General features: G+C 42.9%; 1 protein-coding gene across 2 annotated transcripts in view; it reads left to right on the top strand.

Annotated features, from left to right (window-relative positions):
- The window catches only part of LOC132824351 (inactive serine protease PAMR1-like), a 166,893-nt gene that overhangs the window by 15,103 nt on the left and 138,595 nt on the right, over positions 1 to 13,195 (top strand). Inside the window, exon 1 of one of the 2 annotated variants that reach the window (XM_060838715.1) lies at positions 6,402 to 6,617. The exons of the other annotated variant lie outside the window; for it this stretch is intronic. Within the exon in view, the coding sequence (XP_060694698.1) occupies positions 6,551 to 6,617 (67 nt within the window). The 5' untranslated portion in view covers positions 6,402 to 6,550. Of the gene's footprint in view, positions 1 to 6,401; positions 6,618 to 13,195 lie in introns of those variants that run through there. 2 annotated transcript variants of the gene reach the window in all.

Here is a 13,195-nt window from a genome sequence, read left to right as displayed (position 1 = left end):
GAGAGTCGATGTTTTGGGCATGAGCCCTTCTTCAGGAATCCTGATGAAAGGCTCATGCCTGAAACGTCGACTCTGCTGCTCCTTGGATGCTGCCTAACCTGCTGCGCTTTTCCAGCAACATATTTTCACCGTTCTCTATCCCCCTGCTCAAGTTCCCACTAACCCTCCCCCCCCGCCCCTCCCCACTGTGTTCGATTGTAATTTAAATCCTTTCCAATAGCACTCGTAAATAGCCTCCAGAGGACACTATTCCCAGTTCTCCCCAGATACAGCCTGTTCTATTTATACTGGTCTCATTTTCTCCAGAATCAGTCCCAATGTCTGAGGAATCTGAATCCCTCCCTCCAATACCATTTCTCCAGATAAATACACTAGATTCATCTAGTATATCTTGTTCATTCTATGCAAGTTGGCACATGGCACTAGTAGTAATCCTGAGATCACTATCCTTGAGATCCTACTTTCTAATTTACATTCTAAATCCTTATGCTCTTATTTTCTCATCCTTTATCTTACATATGTTGTTGTTATTAGTATGTACCATGGCCACGGACTGATCACCCTTGCCACTTCAGAATACTCTGCAGGTCTCCAAGACATCCTTGACCAATTCGTGAGGGAGCAACATGCCACTCATGGAGTCTTTTTTGCCACCGCAGAAATGTATATTCCTATTACTAATGAATCCCAATCATGAGAGCCCTGTCATTTCCTCCTCTTTTATACAGCAGAGCAACCTGTGGTGCCATTGACTTGGCCACTGTTGCAATCCCATGAGATGTCATTAATACCCAAATCAGGATATCTGTGAAAGAGGGAGACAGTCATTACTTGCCTTCTATACTCTTCCTTGTAGTCAGCCGTGCCCTTTCTGCTATGACCACATCAGTGCAAATGCTGATCATGATAATTTCAGCAATTGCAGATGCTCCACAGTGAGTTTGCTCACAGCTCCTGCTCTGAAATGTGCTTAGTCAGTAGCTCCAGCAGGACACAAATCCTGTACACATGGTCACCAGGAACAGGTGTGAACTCTGCTGCTGTGACTTTCCTTTCAGATTAAGCTCATTAGATACTCCCTTTAAAGAATACTAACTAGACTAGGGACCTTTTCCCAATCCAATAGTCCTTCTAAGGTCGAAATATCCATTCTTATATTCTTTAGGCTAATGGACCACAGCAGCTTAATTTATAGAAAATGTAGAAGTAATCACCTGACCGAATTCTAGATACATTTTCTTGGACCTTTTTAAAATCCCTACCAGCATTATCTAATTTTTAATGCTGAATTCACTGCAGTCCTCAAATGCTGCATGATACCGAGTTCACCATTCTCCTCACCTGCTGCTTTATACTGAGTTCACTGCTCTCCTTATTTGCTAATTTATACTGGGTTCACCATTCTCTTCATGTTCAGCTTTATATAGAGATCAGTGCTCTCCTCGAGCTGCTTCATGGCCATTTCATTGTTTGCCTCATACTGCTTTGTATTGAGTTTTCCACTTTCCTTATGGTTGCTTTATACTGAGTTTGTTGCACTCCTTAGCTGTACTTAGCAGCCTACATAATGGTGAGCCAGGCGAGAATTACATTTATTTTATTTTCTCTTCTTTGGAATATTGGAATGTCTGATGGACCAACATTTGTTGCCTATCCCAAGTTGCCCTGAGAAAGCAACTGTGGGGCTTCTTATAATTGCTAGGCTGAAGGGGCAGCTACTTTTGTGGGGGAATAAATTCACATACAGATCAGGATAGGTAAGGATGGAATGTTTCCTTCCTTAACAGATATTATTGAACCTGACAGCTTTTACTTTTACCAATTTTATTTAAACTGTATTCAAATTCTCAAACAGTTGAAGGATTGCACTCTCATTCTCTGGATTACTACTTTAATTTTACTGCATTAAGATCAATGGAAGTAAATAGGTAACAAGATCACTTGCTGGATGTCTCACCTCCTGCACCCATCACCCTCAAAATGGCCTCCTCTGAGGAGCACTTTCAAAGCATAAGTCTCAGTAATAAAGATAAGCAGGAGGGTGGGGCCCACGCACCAGAGCCATTTCCTGCTTCTTGTCCCTTTGATGAATTGTCCTGATTTGCATGGTATAATAATGTTCTTGCCTGTATCTAATTTTATAGAAGCCCTACAGTGTCGAAACATGCCATTTGACCCAACAAGTCCACAGCGACCCAGACCCATTCCCCTACCCTTGTTACTCTATATTTCCCCTGACTGATGCTCCTAGCCTACACATCTCCCAACACTATGGGCAATTTATCATGGCCATTTCACTGAACTGCACATCTTTGGACAATGGGAGGAAACCAGAGCACCCGGAGGAAACCCATGCAGACACAGGGAGAATTTGCAAGCTCCACACAGACAGTCACCCAAGGCCTGAATTGAACTCAGGCCCCTGGCGCTGTGAGGCATCAGTGCTAACCACTGTGCCATGCCAGTTCCATTTAAAAAATGGTATAACTGCAAGCCCAACAACTCAAGACCAGTCAGTTTAATCTTGGTGGTGAAAAAAGTACTTTTAATTAATTGGCTTGGATGTGGTATGACACACCTCCTGAGGTAGATTTGCAATGGTGTTTCAGGTGCTCATTTAAAGATGTCTCAGGGTTCCTGCCTCTATGAACATTTTAGGCAGTGAGTTTCAGATATAAACTTATTTCCTCAAATTCCATCAAAACCTCCTGCCCCTTATCATTAAAAATGTGCCTCCTCATATTTTAACCCCTCTACTAAAGGGAAAAGTTTCTCTATCTACCTTGTCTGTGGCCCTTAGAATTTTGTATACCTCAACAGGTTCCCCCTCAACCTTCCCTGCTGTAAGAAAAACAACCCCAGCTCATTGACTCATGTTTCTTAGCTGAAATGCTCCAGCCCAAGCAACAACTTTGTGAATCTTTTCTGTATTGTCTCCAGCATAATCATATCCTTCCCATTGTGTGGCAACCAGAACTGCACACACTATTCCAGCTGTGCCTAACTAATGTTGTGAACAGTTTCAACAGAAATTCATTGCTCTTGTATTCACTGCCTTCACTGGAAAGGGAAGTATCCAATATGCCTTCTTAGCAACCTTCTCTCCCTATCCTATTGCCTTTATGTACACTAAGATCCCTCTGATCCTAGCCCTAAAATCAACATGTATTCCCTTGCCTTATTAGCTCTCCCTAAATGAATTTCCTCACATATTTCAGGATTGAATGCCACGTGCCAATCTCTCTGACCAGTCTATATATGTATTATCCTGTAATCTGAGGCTTTCACTGCTCTCTACTTACCACACCATTAATTTTCATGTCATCTGTGAACTTACTCCCAAATTCATCAATAAATCATTAATGTGGATAACAAACTGCAAAGGACCGAGCACTGTCAATGAATGCAGATTTCTACTCACAAAGCCATCCTTTGACCATCACCCTGCCATTTAAGTAATTTTGGATCCAATTTGCCAAATTGCCCTGGATCCTAGATGAATACTTTTCAACTTAACAAGGTATTTTTACATAATTATCTCTCTGGCCAGTAAGATGATCACCTATATGAAAGTAGCGGTGAGCTGTTAGCACAACCTCAGGCATAATAAGTTTCAGTAGCTTTACTTTATTCAGACCTGGCTGAGTGAGAAATCTTATCTTCAGTTTTTTGTGCACAGGAATGTTCACTGAATGCAAATGTGTGTCATTAGAGTGGGATGAAACATTAACTGAAACAAAAGACTGCAGATACTAGAAATCTGGAACAAACTAAATTAGAAATTGTTGGAGAAACTCAACAAGTCTGACAGTATCTATTTATGATTTGGAGATGCCGGTATTGGACTGGGGTGTACAAAGTTTAAAAATCACGCAACACCAAGTTATAGTCCAACAGGTTTATTTGGAAGCACTAGCTTTCGGAGCTCTGCTCCTTCATCAGGTGGTTGTGGAGTATAAGATCATAAGACACAGATATTATAGCAAAAAATTATATATTGAAAAAGACCTAGATTGTTTGTAAAGTCTCTCATCTTTTAAAATGAACATGTTGGTTTCAGTTGTTTCATCTGTAAATCGCAGAGCTTTTTTAAAGTTACATTTTCAAGTGAACTTTAACAATTGGTGTCATGTCAGCCCAGATAATGCACTTAAGGTGTGAGGTACCCTGTGTGAGACTGTGTGCCACACGGTTAAGACTGATTCTAATCTAAACAAGGATTTACAGAATTTTACATGGATTAATACAGTTTTTGAGCAAAATAGAATGTGATTCTGCAAGTACAAATTCACCCCACAAAACTTTTGTGTGTGTGGGGATAGGTGGGTGGTGGGGGTTATGAGTGTCTGTGAGAGAGTGTGTGAATGTAAAGGGGTATCTATTCATACATTCGCAATCGTGGATGACTGATACAAAAACAAGCATACAAGAGAGAGAAAAGAAAAAGATTTACAATTAGGAATTTAAAACTCAAAAGGTATGGACTTAAATTCACTTGATTTTTACTGAATTCTGAAGTGTCCCATGAAGGTTCTTTTCTGTAGGCATTCTAGTTCAGGTGTACGTAGTTGGTTAAAGCCGCAGAATTCCTTTCAAAGTTATCTATTCATTAAGAACTATTCTGAAGTAGTGTCACTGGACTCAAAATGTCAACTCTATTTTCTCTCCACAGATGCTGTCTGAGGTGCTGAGTTTCTCCATTAATTTCATTTTTAGGGATATTTGAGTTCAATTCTGTTAACTGCTGATTGGAATTGATCCAAGAAATATGATAAATTTGCATCATCTGATCAGTAGTGGACATGCTTTAGTTCAGCAAAGTTTATTTCAAAATTTAAACAGCAAAGTATTGTTTTTTTCAAAACAAAACTTAAGATCTATATTCATATTTTGTGGACACAACACACTTGGAACTTTATTTTTCCTATCTCTGCATTTGACCCTGAGATCTGCCAATTGTGGAATTTAAGTGAATTGATAAGGTTAGGCGGAAAGGCAATAGACTGGACATGAGTTTGCACTAAAGTACCAGGGGACTGGGCGACTGGCATAGGCTGACAGGCATCAGGCTGATATTGAGGGTACAAGAGATTATGTAAGGAAGGTAGAAAATATGGCAGTCCAGTTTCACTAGGTTGATCCCAGGTATGGAGGACTGTCTTATTTAAAGAGGCAACCTTATTGGAACATATAAGATTCTGATGCAGTATTGACAGGCTTGATGAAGAAAGATTGTTTCCTCTTGTAGGAGAGTTTAGGATCAGAAGGCATAATCTCAAAATAAGACGTTACCCATTTAAGACAGATAAGGAATTTCTTCTTTCAAAGGACAGTGAAACTGTAGAATTATGAACTGTAAGGAGCTTTAGAGGTTGGGTCATTATGTAGATTCAAGGCTGAGATAGATTTTTAATCAGGAAGGAAATAGAGAGTTATGGGGGAAAGGTAGGAAAGTGGAGCTGAGGATCATAAGTCAGCCTCAACCCCACTGAATGGCACAACAGACTTGATGTGTTGAATCGTCTGTTTCTCCTATGTTGTGGCATGGCTTTTCCTGGGGCTGTTATTTTTGGTTTTATGTTTATTAAGCTTTCACACAATTTCTGTGCAATTTCTTCTAGCCGACCCCCATCCATACCTGGCAGCCTCCACTCTTGGTCAGCCCAGCTCCCAGAAAAAGCACCAAGTTGGAATGAAGTTCCAAAGTTCAGAGTTTGGGCCCTTTTTTTCCCCAGGTCAAGTTTGTGGAACCAGGAAATGTCTCATTTCTGTGCTCCTGACAGAAGAACGAAGTCTGCACATGAATGTTAGACTCAAACCACCCCTAGTCTGTTTACTTAGCAAGTAGCTGAACTGGATTTATCATGAAAATACTGAGTTCAAAATAGCTCACGTATGGTCATGCAATGCAGAGACATAATAAATTAATTCTATGTCTTTGGTCTGCTTTGAAACTAGGAATCTAGGGCAGGATTCTGTCATGTATGAAGAATATTTGATTAATAAATTAGGGTTAAGTAGTACCCATGAAAACAAATCCCAGCAAGGAGCCAAAACTTTGGAGTAATGACAAAGTTTGCTGAGAAAATCGACAAAAAATAGCAAATAACATCTGCTCCTCCAGTTTTAAGTTATTATAATAATGTACAGGATGTACAGCAAATAAACCAGCTTAGTTTAAAAAGACAACATTTCAGTTGTGCAGTCTTAATAATTTCAAATGCTGAGTTTTGAGGTGTACTAGTGAAAGGTTTGTGCAGCTGTTAAAGGCATATCTAACTCTGAACAACACACTTGCTGCTTTCTGTGTGAGTGCTGGGGACGAGCCAGCTTTAATGGAAAGATTGAAGCCCCTGCTGAGGATGATGTCATACATTTCTCATTTGAGAGTTGTCTGTGCTTTTGATGGATTTTTTAAATCCTGTGGTAGGAAACTATCTGGGGTTCTGTAACATGAACTCAGTGTGTCGGGGAATCGTGTGAAGGAGAAGCACTGACTGTACTATTAAGGGCAAATCTGAAGGGTGAAAGGAGCTGCAGTTTGAACAGGATGTTGGCCTGGACGGTTCTAGGTCTGCTTATAATTCAAATGCCAAGTGTCTTAACACTGTCAAAAGGTAAGGCTCAAAACAATTTAATGCATGAAAGAACCATTATCTTATGGGTACACAGATGACCAGGATCAGACTCAATGCAGCAATCTGCAGCAATGCTTCACACTGGGCTGTGAATTAAAATGATCTAGAGTAACAGTGAACTATGGCTTCATATGGGGCACTTAGCCACAGGCAGTCACATCTTCACAGAGGGCTATGAGTAGCAGTGAGCCAGGGCTTCACATTGGGCTCTGAGAAGCAGTGAGCCAGGGCTTCAATCAGGATTCTGAGTAACAGTGAGCCAGGACTTCTCACAGGAGTCTTTGAATAACAGTGAACTAGAGCATCACTTGGTGCTGTAAACAAGAGAGAGCCAGAGCTTCACAGGGGTCTCTGACTAGCAGTGGGCCAGAGCATCACAAGAGGCACCAAACAACATTTGGTGTTTCAATGGTTCACTAAACAGCTGTGAGCCAGAACTTCACCAGGCACGAAACAACACTGAACCAGAACTGACTGAACAACAGAGGCAATGTTTCACACAGGCAGCAATGAGCCAGAACTTGGCATGAGTTTTGAGTGATACCGAACTAACAAAATCAGGATCATTCTTTTATCTTAAAAGGCACTTTCTAGTTCAGAAGTGTAGGGAGGATATTGTAGTTGACATCACATCCCATGCAAATTTATGCTCTTGCTGTTGAATTTCAGATTTATGGTTTTGAAATTTCCAATTATTATTTCCAATTTAATTCGTAGATAATCCTTCTGCTAGCTGTATCTTCAATTTAAAGAAGCTGCAGTAGAACTAAAGAATATTATATTTTTGAGAAAAATGTCATGATGGATCTTATACTGCCTTGTACTCATGTTTCTAAACTGGGATCATTTCTAGTTGTGAAACAAACAATGAATTGCAATCAAGAGAATTTGGATGCGAGCATAAGAGGTAGTTAGTGAGTTTGCAGATGACACCAAAATTGGAGGTGATGGGACAGCGAAGAGGGTTACCTCAGATTACCACAGGATCTGGACCAGATGGGCCAATGGGCTGAGAAGTGGCAGATGGAGTTTACTTCAGATAAATGCGAGGTGTCGCATTTTGGGAAAGCAAATCTTAGCAGGACTTATACACTTAATGGTAAGGTCTGAAGGAGTGTTGCTGAACAAAGACACCTTGGAGTGCAAGTTCACAGCTCCTTGAAAGTGGAGTTGCAGGAAGATAGGATAGTGAAGGTATGGTATCCTTTATTGGTCAGAGTATTGAGTACAGGAGTTGGGAGGTCATGTTGCGGCTCTACTGGACATTGATTAGGCCACTGTTGGGATATTGTGTGCAATTCTGGTCTCCTTCCTATTGGAAAGATGTTGTGAAACTTGAAAGGGTTCAGAAAAGATTTACAAGGATGTTGCCAGGGTTGGAGGATCTGAGCTACAGGGAGAGACTGAATAGGCTGGGGCTGTTTTCCTTGGAGCGTTGGAGGATGAGGGGTGTCCTTATGGAGGTTTACAAAATTATGAGGGGCATGAATAGGATAAATAGACAAAGTCTTTTCCTGAGGTCAGGGAGTCCAGAACTAGAGGGCATAGATTTAGGGTGAGAGGGGAAAGATATCAAGACCTAAGGGGCAACTATTTCACACAGAGGGTGGTATGTGTATGGAATGAGCTGCCAGAGGAAGTGGTGGAGGTTGGCACAATTGTTACATTTAAGAGGCATTTGGATAGTTATATGAATAGGAAGGCTTTGGAGGGATATGGGCTGGGTGCTGGCAGGTGGGACTAGATTGTGTTGGGATATATGGACGGGTTGGACCAAAGGGTCTGTTTCCATGCTGTACATCTCTGTATCTGTATGAGTCTAAGAGTTGAACCAGCTGGCTCTAGCTTCGCACTAATCTGCAGTATATGAGAAATACCTTATTGCACTGACTTTATTCTTATATATGGTTAAGATAATTCAGAATGAAAATTATTTTTGTACTTTATGTCAGTTTGATTGAGACTCTTCCTCTTGATCTTTTAAGAAATATCTCCTTGAGCCTGCTAATATGCTCCCTCCTCTATCCCATGCCCAACATTCATCTTGAATTATGCATGTCCCTTGCCTAAAGGGGCAAACTGCTGAACATTGTCAATTCCTAAATCACGAAAGTCCCAAAACCACTCAATGAATGAATGATAATTTACTGTCACTTGTACTCTACAGTGAACAACACAGTAAAATACAGTGTAAAGCTTCAACTGTTGCCATAATCTGGCGCCATTTTGAAAAGTTTAATAATAAAAAGATATAGCTGAAAGAGAGTCTACCTTTGTTCTGCTACCTCTGTCATGAATTGTGAATCCTGAACTGGCTCACCATTGACACCTGCACCTCCATCCCTCTGATGCCTTTCTGCTGCATGTACCGGATCCACCAACGTCGGAGTTGCAACTCTTTATTTGCCATCTCTTTGTCGCTGGGCCCACCTCGCTGATTGACTGCTGATGCCAGGTTCTGCGCTGGACCCACACTTGTCCCGGGACCTGGGCCTACCATGACCAGGAGCTGTCACTGCTGCCTCGCCAATAGCCAGGAGATGCCAGATCCAGGCCTGCCATAACCAAGAGCTGCCACCACTGCATCACCAATAACTAGGAGATACTGGGTCCAGGCCTAGCATAACCAGGAGCTGTTACCACTGCCATACCAATAGCCAGGAGATGGTATCTGCAGGCCTACCATAGCCAGGAGTCCCTAGCTCTGCTGAAAGGCCAGGCTGCCACCTCGACAACACCTGGAATGCCTTCTCTAGGTTTGCCACACCTCTGCCTCGCCAATACCTGGAGACACCGATGCCTGAAGTCCCTGGCTCTAGATGTACCACAACCTGGATTCCTGGCTCCAGTGCCTGGTCAGGCTGCAGCCTTAATGATGCTTGGAGTCCCTGCTCCGGGCCTACCATACCACCACCTTGCCAATGCTTAGAATCCCCACTCCGGGCCTACCACATCGCCACCTCACTGTTGCATGGGGTCGCCAATGCCTGGAGTCTCTGACTCCATGCCTGTCACATTCAGGAGTCCCTGGCTACACTGCCTCTCCGCTGCCTTGCCAATAGTCCTGCTCCAGCTGACCACCTCCGCAATGTCACCCCTTCCACTGTCCCCAGCCGGAAAAAGATGAAGAAAAAGAAAGAAGATGAAAAGGGTAAGGAAAGAAAGTAGGAAGCAGCCGTCTGGAACAGATATGCCCAGGAGACCAAATGCTGCCTACCTTGCTGGCATGCCAACTTGGAAGAAAAAACTCAGTGTAATTCCCTCTGTCACTCTCTGCAGCTACATGTACAATCACTGTCACTCTCTCTGCTAACTTCCTGTCACTCCATGTGTCCACTCACTGAAGTCTGGTGTTCACTACCTGTCACTCCCTTTGTGCAGTGACTGCAGGTTTATAACCCTCTCTTTGCCATTCCCTTTGTCCATTCATTGCAGTCCCAGGTCAAATTCAATGCAATTACCTGTTTCCATTAACTGTCACTCTGTGTGCCCACTCATTGCTGTCCTTGCGTTTACTCACTGCATGTCCACTGACTTTCACTGCCACTGTCCCCTCACTGCCACTGTCCCCTCACTGCCACTCATTCTGTCACTGCATTCTCATATCGGCTTACTGCAGACCCAATGCACTCACTGTTACTTTCTATTGATTGACAACATTTCTTTGTCCACTTGCTGTTCCCTGTGTCTATGCTTTGTCATCCTCTGTGTTACTGCAGCACCAGTTTGACCACTTGCTGGCACTCAACTTAGTATAGATCCCCATGTTTGCATATGGCTACCCCCTGTTTTCTTATGAACTCATTGTCATTCCATGTTTCAATTCACTTTGGTGCCATGTCCACTCACTTAAATTCCTGTATCTACGAACTGAAGTCCCATATGTACTTACTGTCACTTCCTCTGTCCACTCACGATAACCTTACTTCCACTAGCTGTCACACTCATGTAAACTCTGTCATTTCCTGTTTCCATTCATTTGCAGTGCCATGGCCACTCACTGTTCATTCCTTTTGCTGCACACTGCCGTTTCATGTTGTTACTCTCACTCTGTGCACTTACTGTCACTCCCCTGCCCATGCAGTGTCATGCTCGTGTTTCCATTGTTTCTGTGCACATCTATTGTCACTATTTGTGTTCTCTCACTGCAGTCTCATATCCACTTACTTCTAGTGTCACTCACTGTCACTCCCATGTCCACCTCCTGAATGTTTTCATTGCAGTGTTATGTCCATTTACTTTTGTCTCCTGAGCCAACTTAGGGTCATCCTAACACCATCTTAATATCATTCCTGTGACAGGTCACTACAGTGCAATGTCTACACACTCACACTTCTATGACCCTTCACTGTAACACTTTACGTCCGCTCTTTGTAGTTCCATGCCAACTCAGTGCAGACACATGCCCACTCACTGTCACTCTATCTGTCTTGTCACTATTGTCCAACATCTGATTGTCTTCCGTTCGCTCATGTCACTCCCTGTGCCTACTTACTGCCCCAAAGATCTCCATCCTTTGCAGGCTAATGGTCCACAATCTATAGTCTTATTTCTACTCACAGTTACTCAAGTAAACCCTTTGTCATTCTGTTTCCATTCACTGCAAAAAAGGTGCGCTAAAAGCAAGATCAGTATGATTTGAAATTTTACAGGTCCATGCAGAAGTCTAATAACGGCAAGAAAGACGCTATTCTTGAACTTGTTGGTATGTGCATTTAAGGTTTCGTATATTCCTGACGGAAGAGGTTGGAAAATATTTTGATCAGTGTGAAAAGGGTCTTTGATGATGTTGGCTGCCTTTCTGAGGCAGCAAGAAATACAGATGGAGTCATAGAGATGTTCAGCACGGAAACAGACCCTTCAGTCCAACCCATCCATTTCGACCAGATATCCCAACCGAATCTAGTCCCACTTGCCAGCACCCAGCCCATATCCTGCCAAACCCTTCCTATTCATATACCCATCCAAACGCCTCTTAAATGTTACAATTGTACTAACCTCCACCACTTCCTCTGGAAGTTCATTCCGTACATGTACCACTCTCTGTGTGAAAGGTTGCCCCTTAGGTCTCTTTTATATCTTTCCCCTCTCACCTAAACCTATGCCCTCTAGTTCTGGACTCCCCCATCCTAGGGAAAAGACGTTGCCTATTTACCCTATCCATGCCACTCATAATTTTGTAAACCTCTATAAGGTCACCCCTCATCCTCCGATGCTCCGGGGAAAACAGCCCCAGCCTGTTCAGCCTCTCCCTGTAGCTCAGATCCTCCAACCCTGGCAACATCCTTGTAAATCTTTTCTGAACCTTTTCAAGTTTCACAGCATCTTTCCGATAGGAAGGAGACCAGAATTGCATGCATTATTCCAACAGTGGCCTAACCAATGTCCTGTACAGCTGCAACATGACCTCCCAACTCCTATACTCAATACTCTGACCAATAAAGGAAAGAATACCAAATGCTTTCTTCACTATCCTATCTACCTGCGACTCCACTTTCAAGGAGCTATGAACCTGCACTCCAAGGTCTCTTTGTTCAGCAACACTGTCTAGGACCTTACCATTAAGTTTATAAGTCCTGCAAAGATTTGCTTTCCCAAAATGCAGCACCTCGCATTTATCTGAATTAAACACCATCTGCCACTTCTCCGCACATTGACCCATCTGATCAAGATCCTGTTGTAATCTGAGATAACTCTCTTCGCTGTCCACTACACCTCCAATTTTGGTGTCAGCTGCAAACTTCCTAACTGTACCTCTTATGCTCGCATCTAAATCATTTATGTAAATGACAAAAAATAGAGGACCCAGCACCGATCCTTGTGGCACTCCACTGGTCACAGGCCTCCAGTCTGAAAAACAACCCTCCACCACAACTTTGTGCCTTCTACCTTTGAGCCAGTTCTGTATCCAAATGGTTAGTTCTCCCTGTATAGGTGAAAACAATGACTGCAGATGCTGGAAACCAGATTCTGGATCAGTGGTGCTGGAAGAGCCCAGCAGTTCAGGCAGCATCCAACGAGCAGCGAAATCGGTGTTTTGGGCAAAAGCCCTTCATCAGGAATAAAAGGTTTAGATTAGATTAGACTTAGACTTAGACTTAGACTTAGACTTAGACTTAGACTTAGACTTAGACTTAGACTTACAGTGTGGAAACAGGCCCTTCGGCCCAACAAGTCCACACCGACCCGCAACCCACCCATACCCCTACATTTACCCCTTACCTAACACTACGGGCAATTTTAGCTTGGCCAATTCACCTGACCCACACATCTTTGGACTGTGGGAGGAAACCGGAGCACCCGGAGGAAACCCACGCAGACACGGGGAGAATGTGCAAACTCCACACAGTCAGTCGCCTGAGTCGGGAATTGAACCCAGGTCTACAGGCGCTGTGAGGCAGCAGTGCTAACCACCGTGCCGCCCTGTATACTGTGGGATCTAACCTTGCTAATCAGTCTCCCTTGGGGAACCTTATTGAATGCCTAACTGAAGTCCATATTGGTCACATCTACTGCTCTGCTCTCATCAATCTTCTTTGTTACTTCCTCAAAGAACT

This window comes from Hemiscyllium ocellatum, chromosome 18 (genome assembly GCF_020745735.1).
Source record: "Hemiscyllium ocellatum isolate sHemOce1 chromosome 18, sHemOce1.pat.X.cur, whole genome shotgun sequence".
NCBI classification, from domain to species: Eukaryota; Metazoa; Chordata; class Chondrichthyes; order Orectolobiformes; family Hemiscylliidae; genus Hemiscyllium; species Hemiscyllium ocellatum.
Note: the sequence above shows the minus strand (reverse complement) of the source record. Positions and strands in the feature narration are given on the sequence as shown.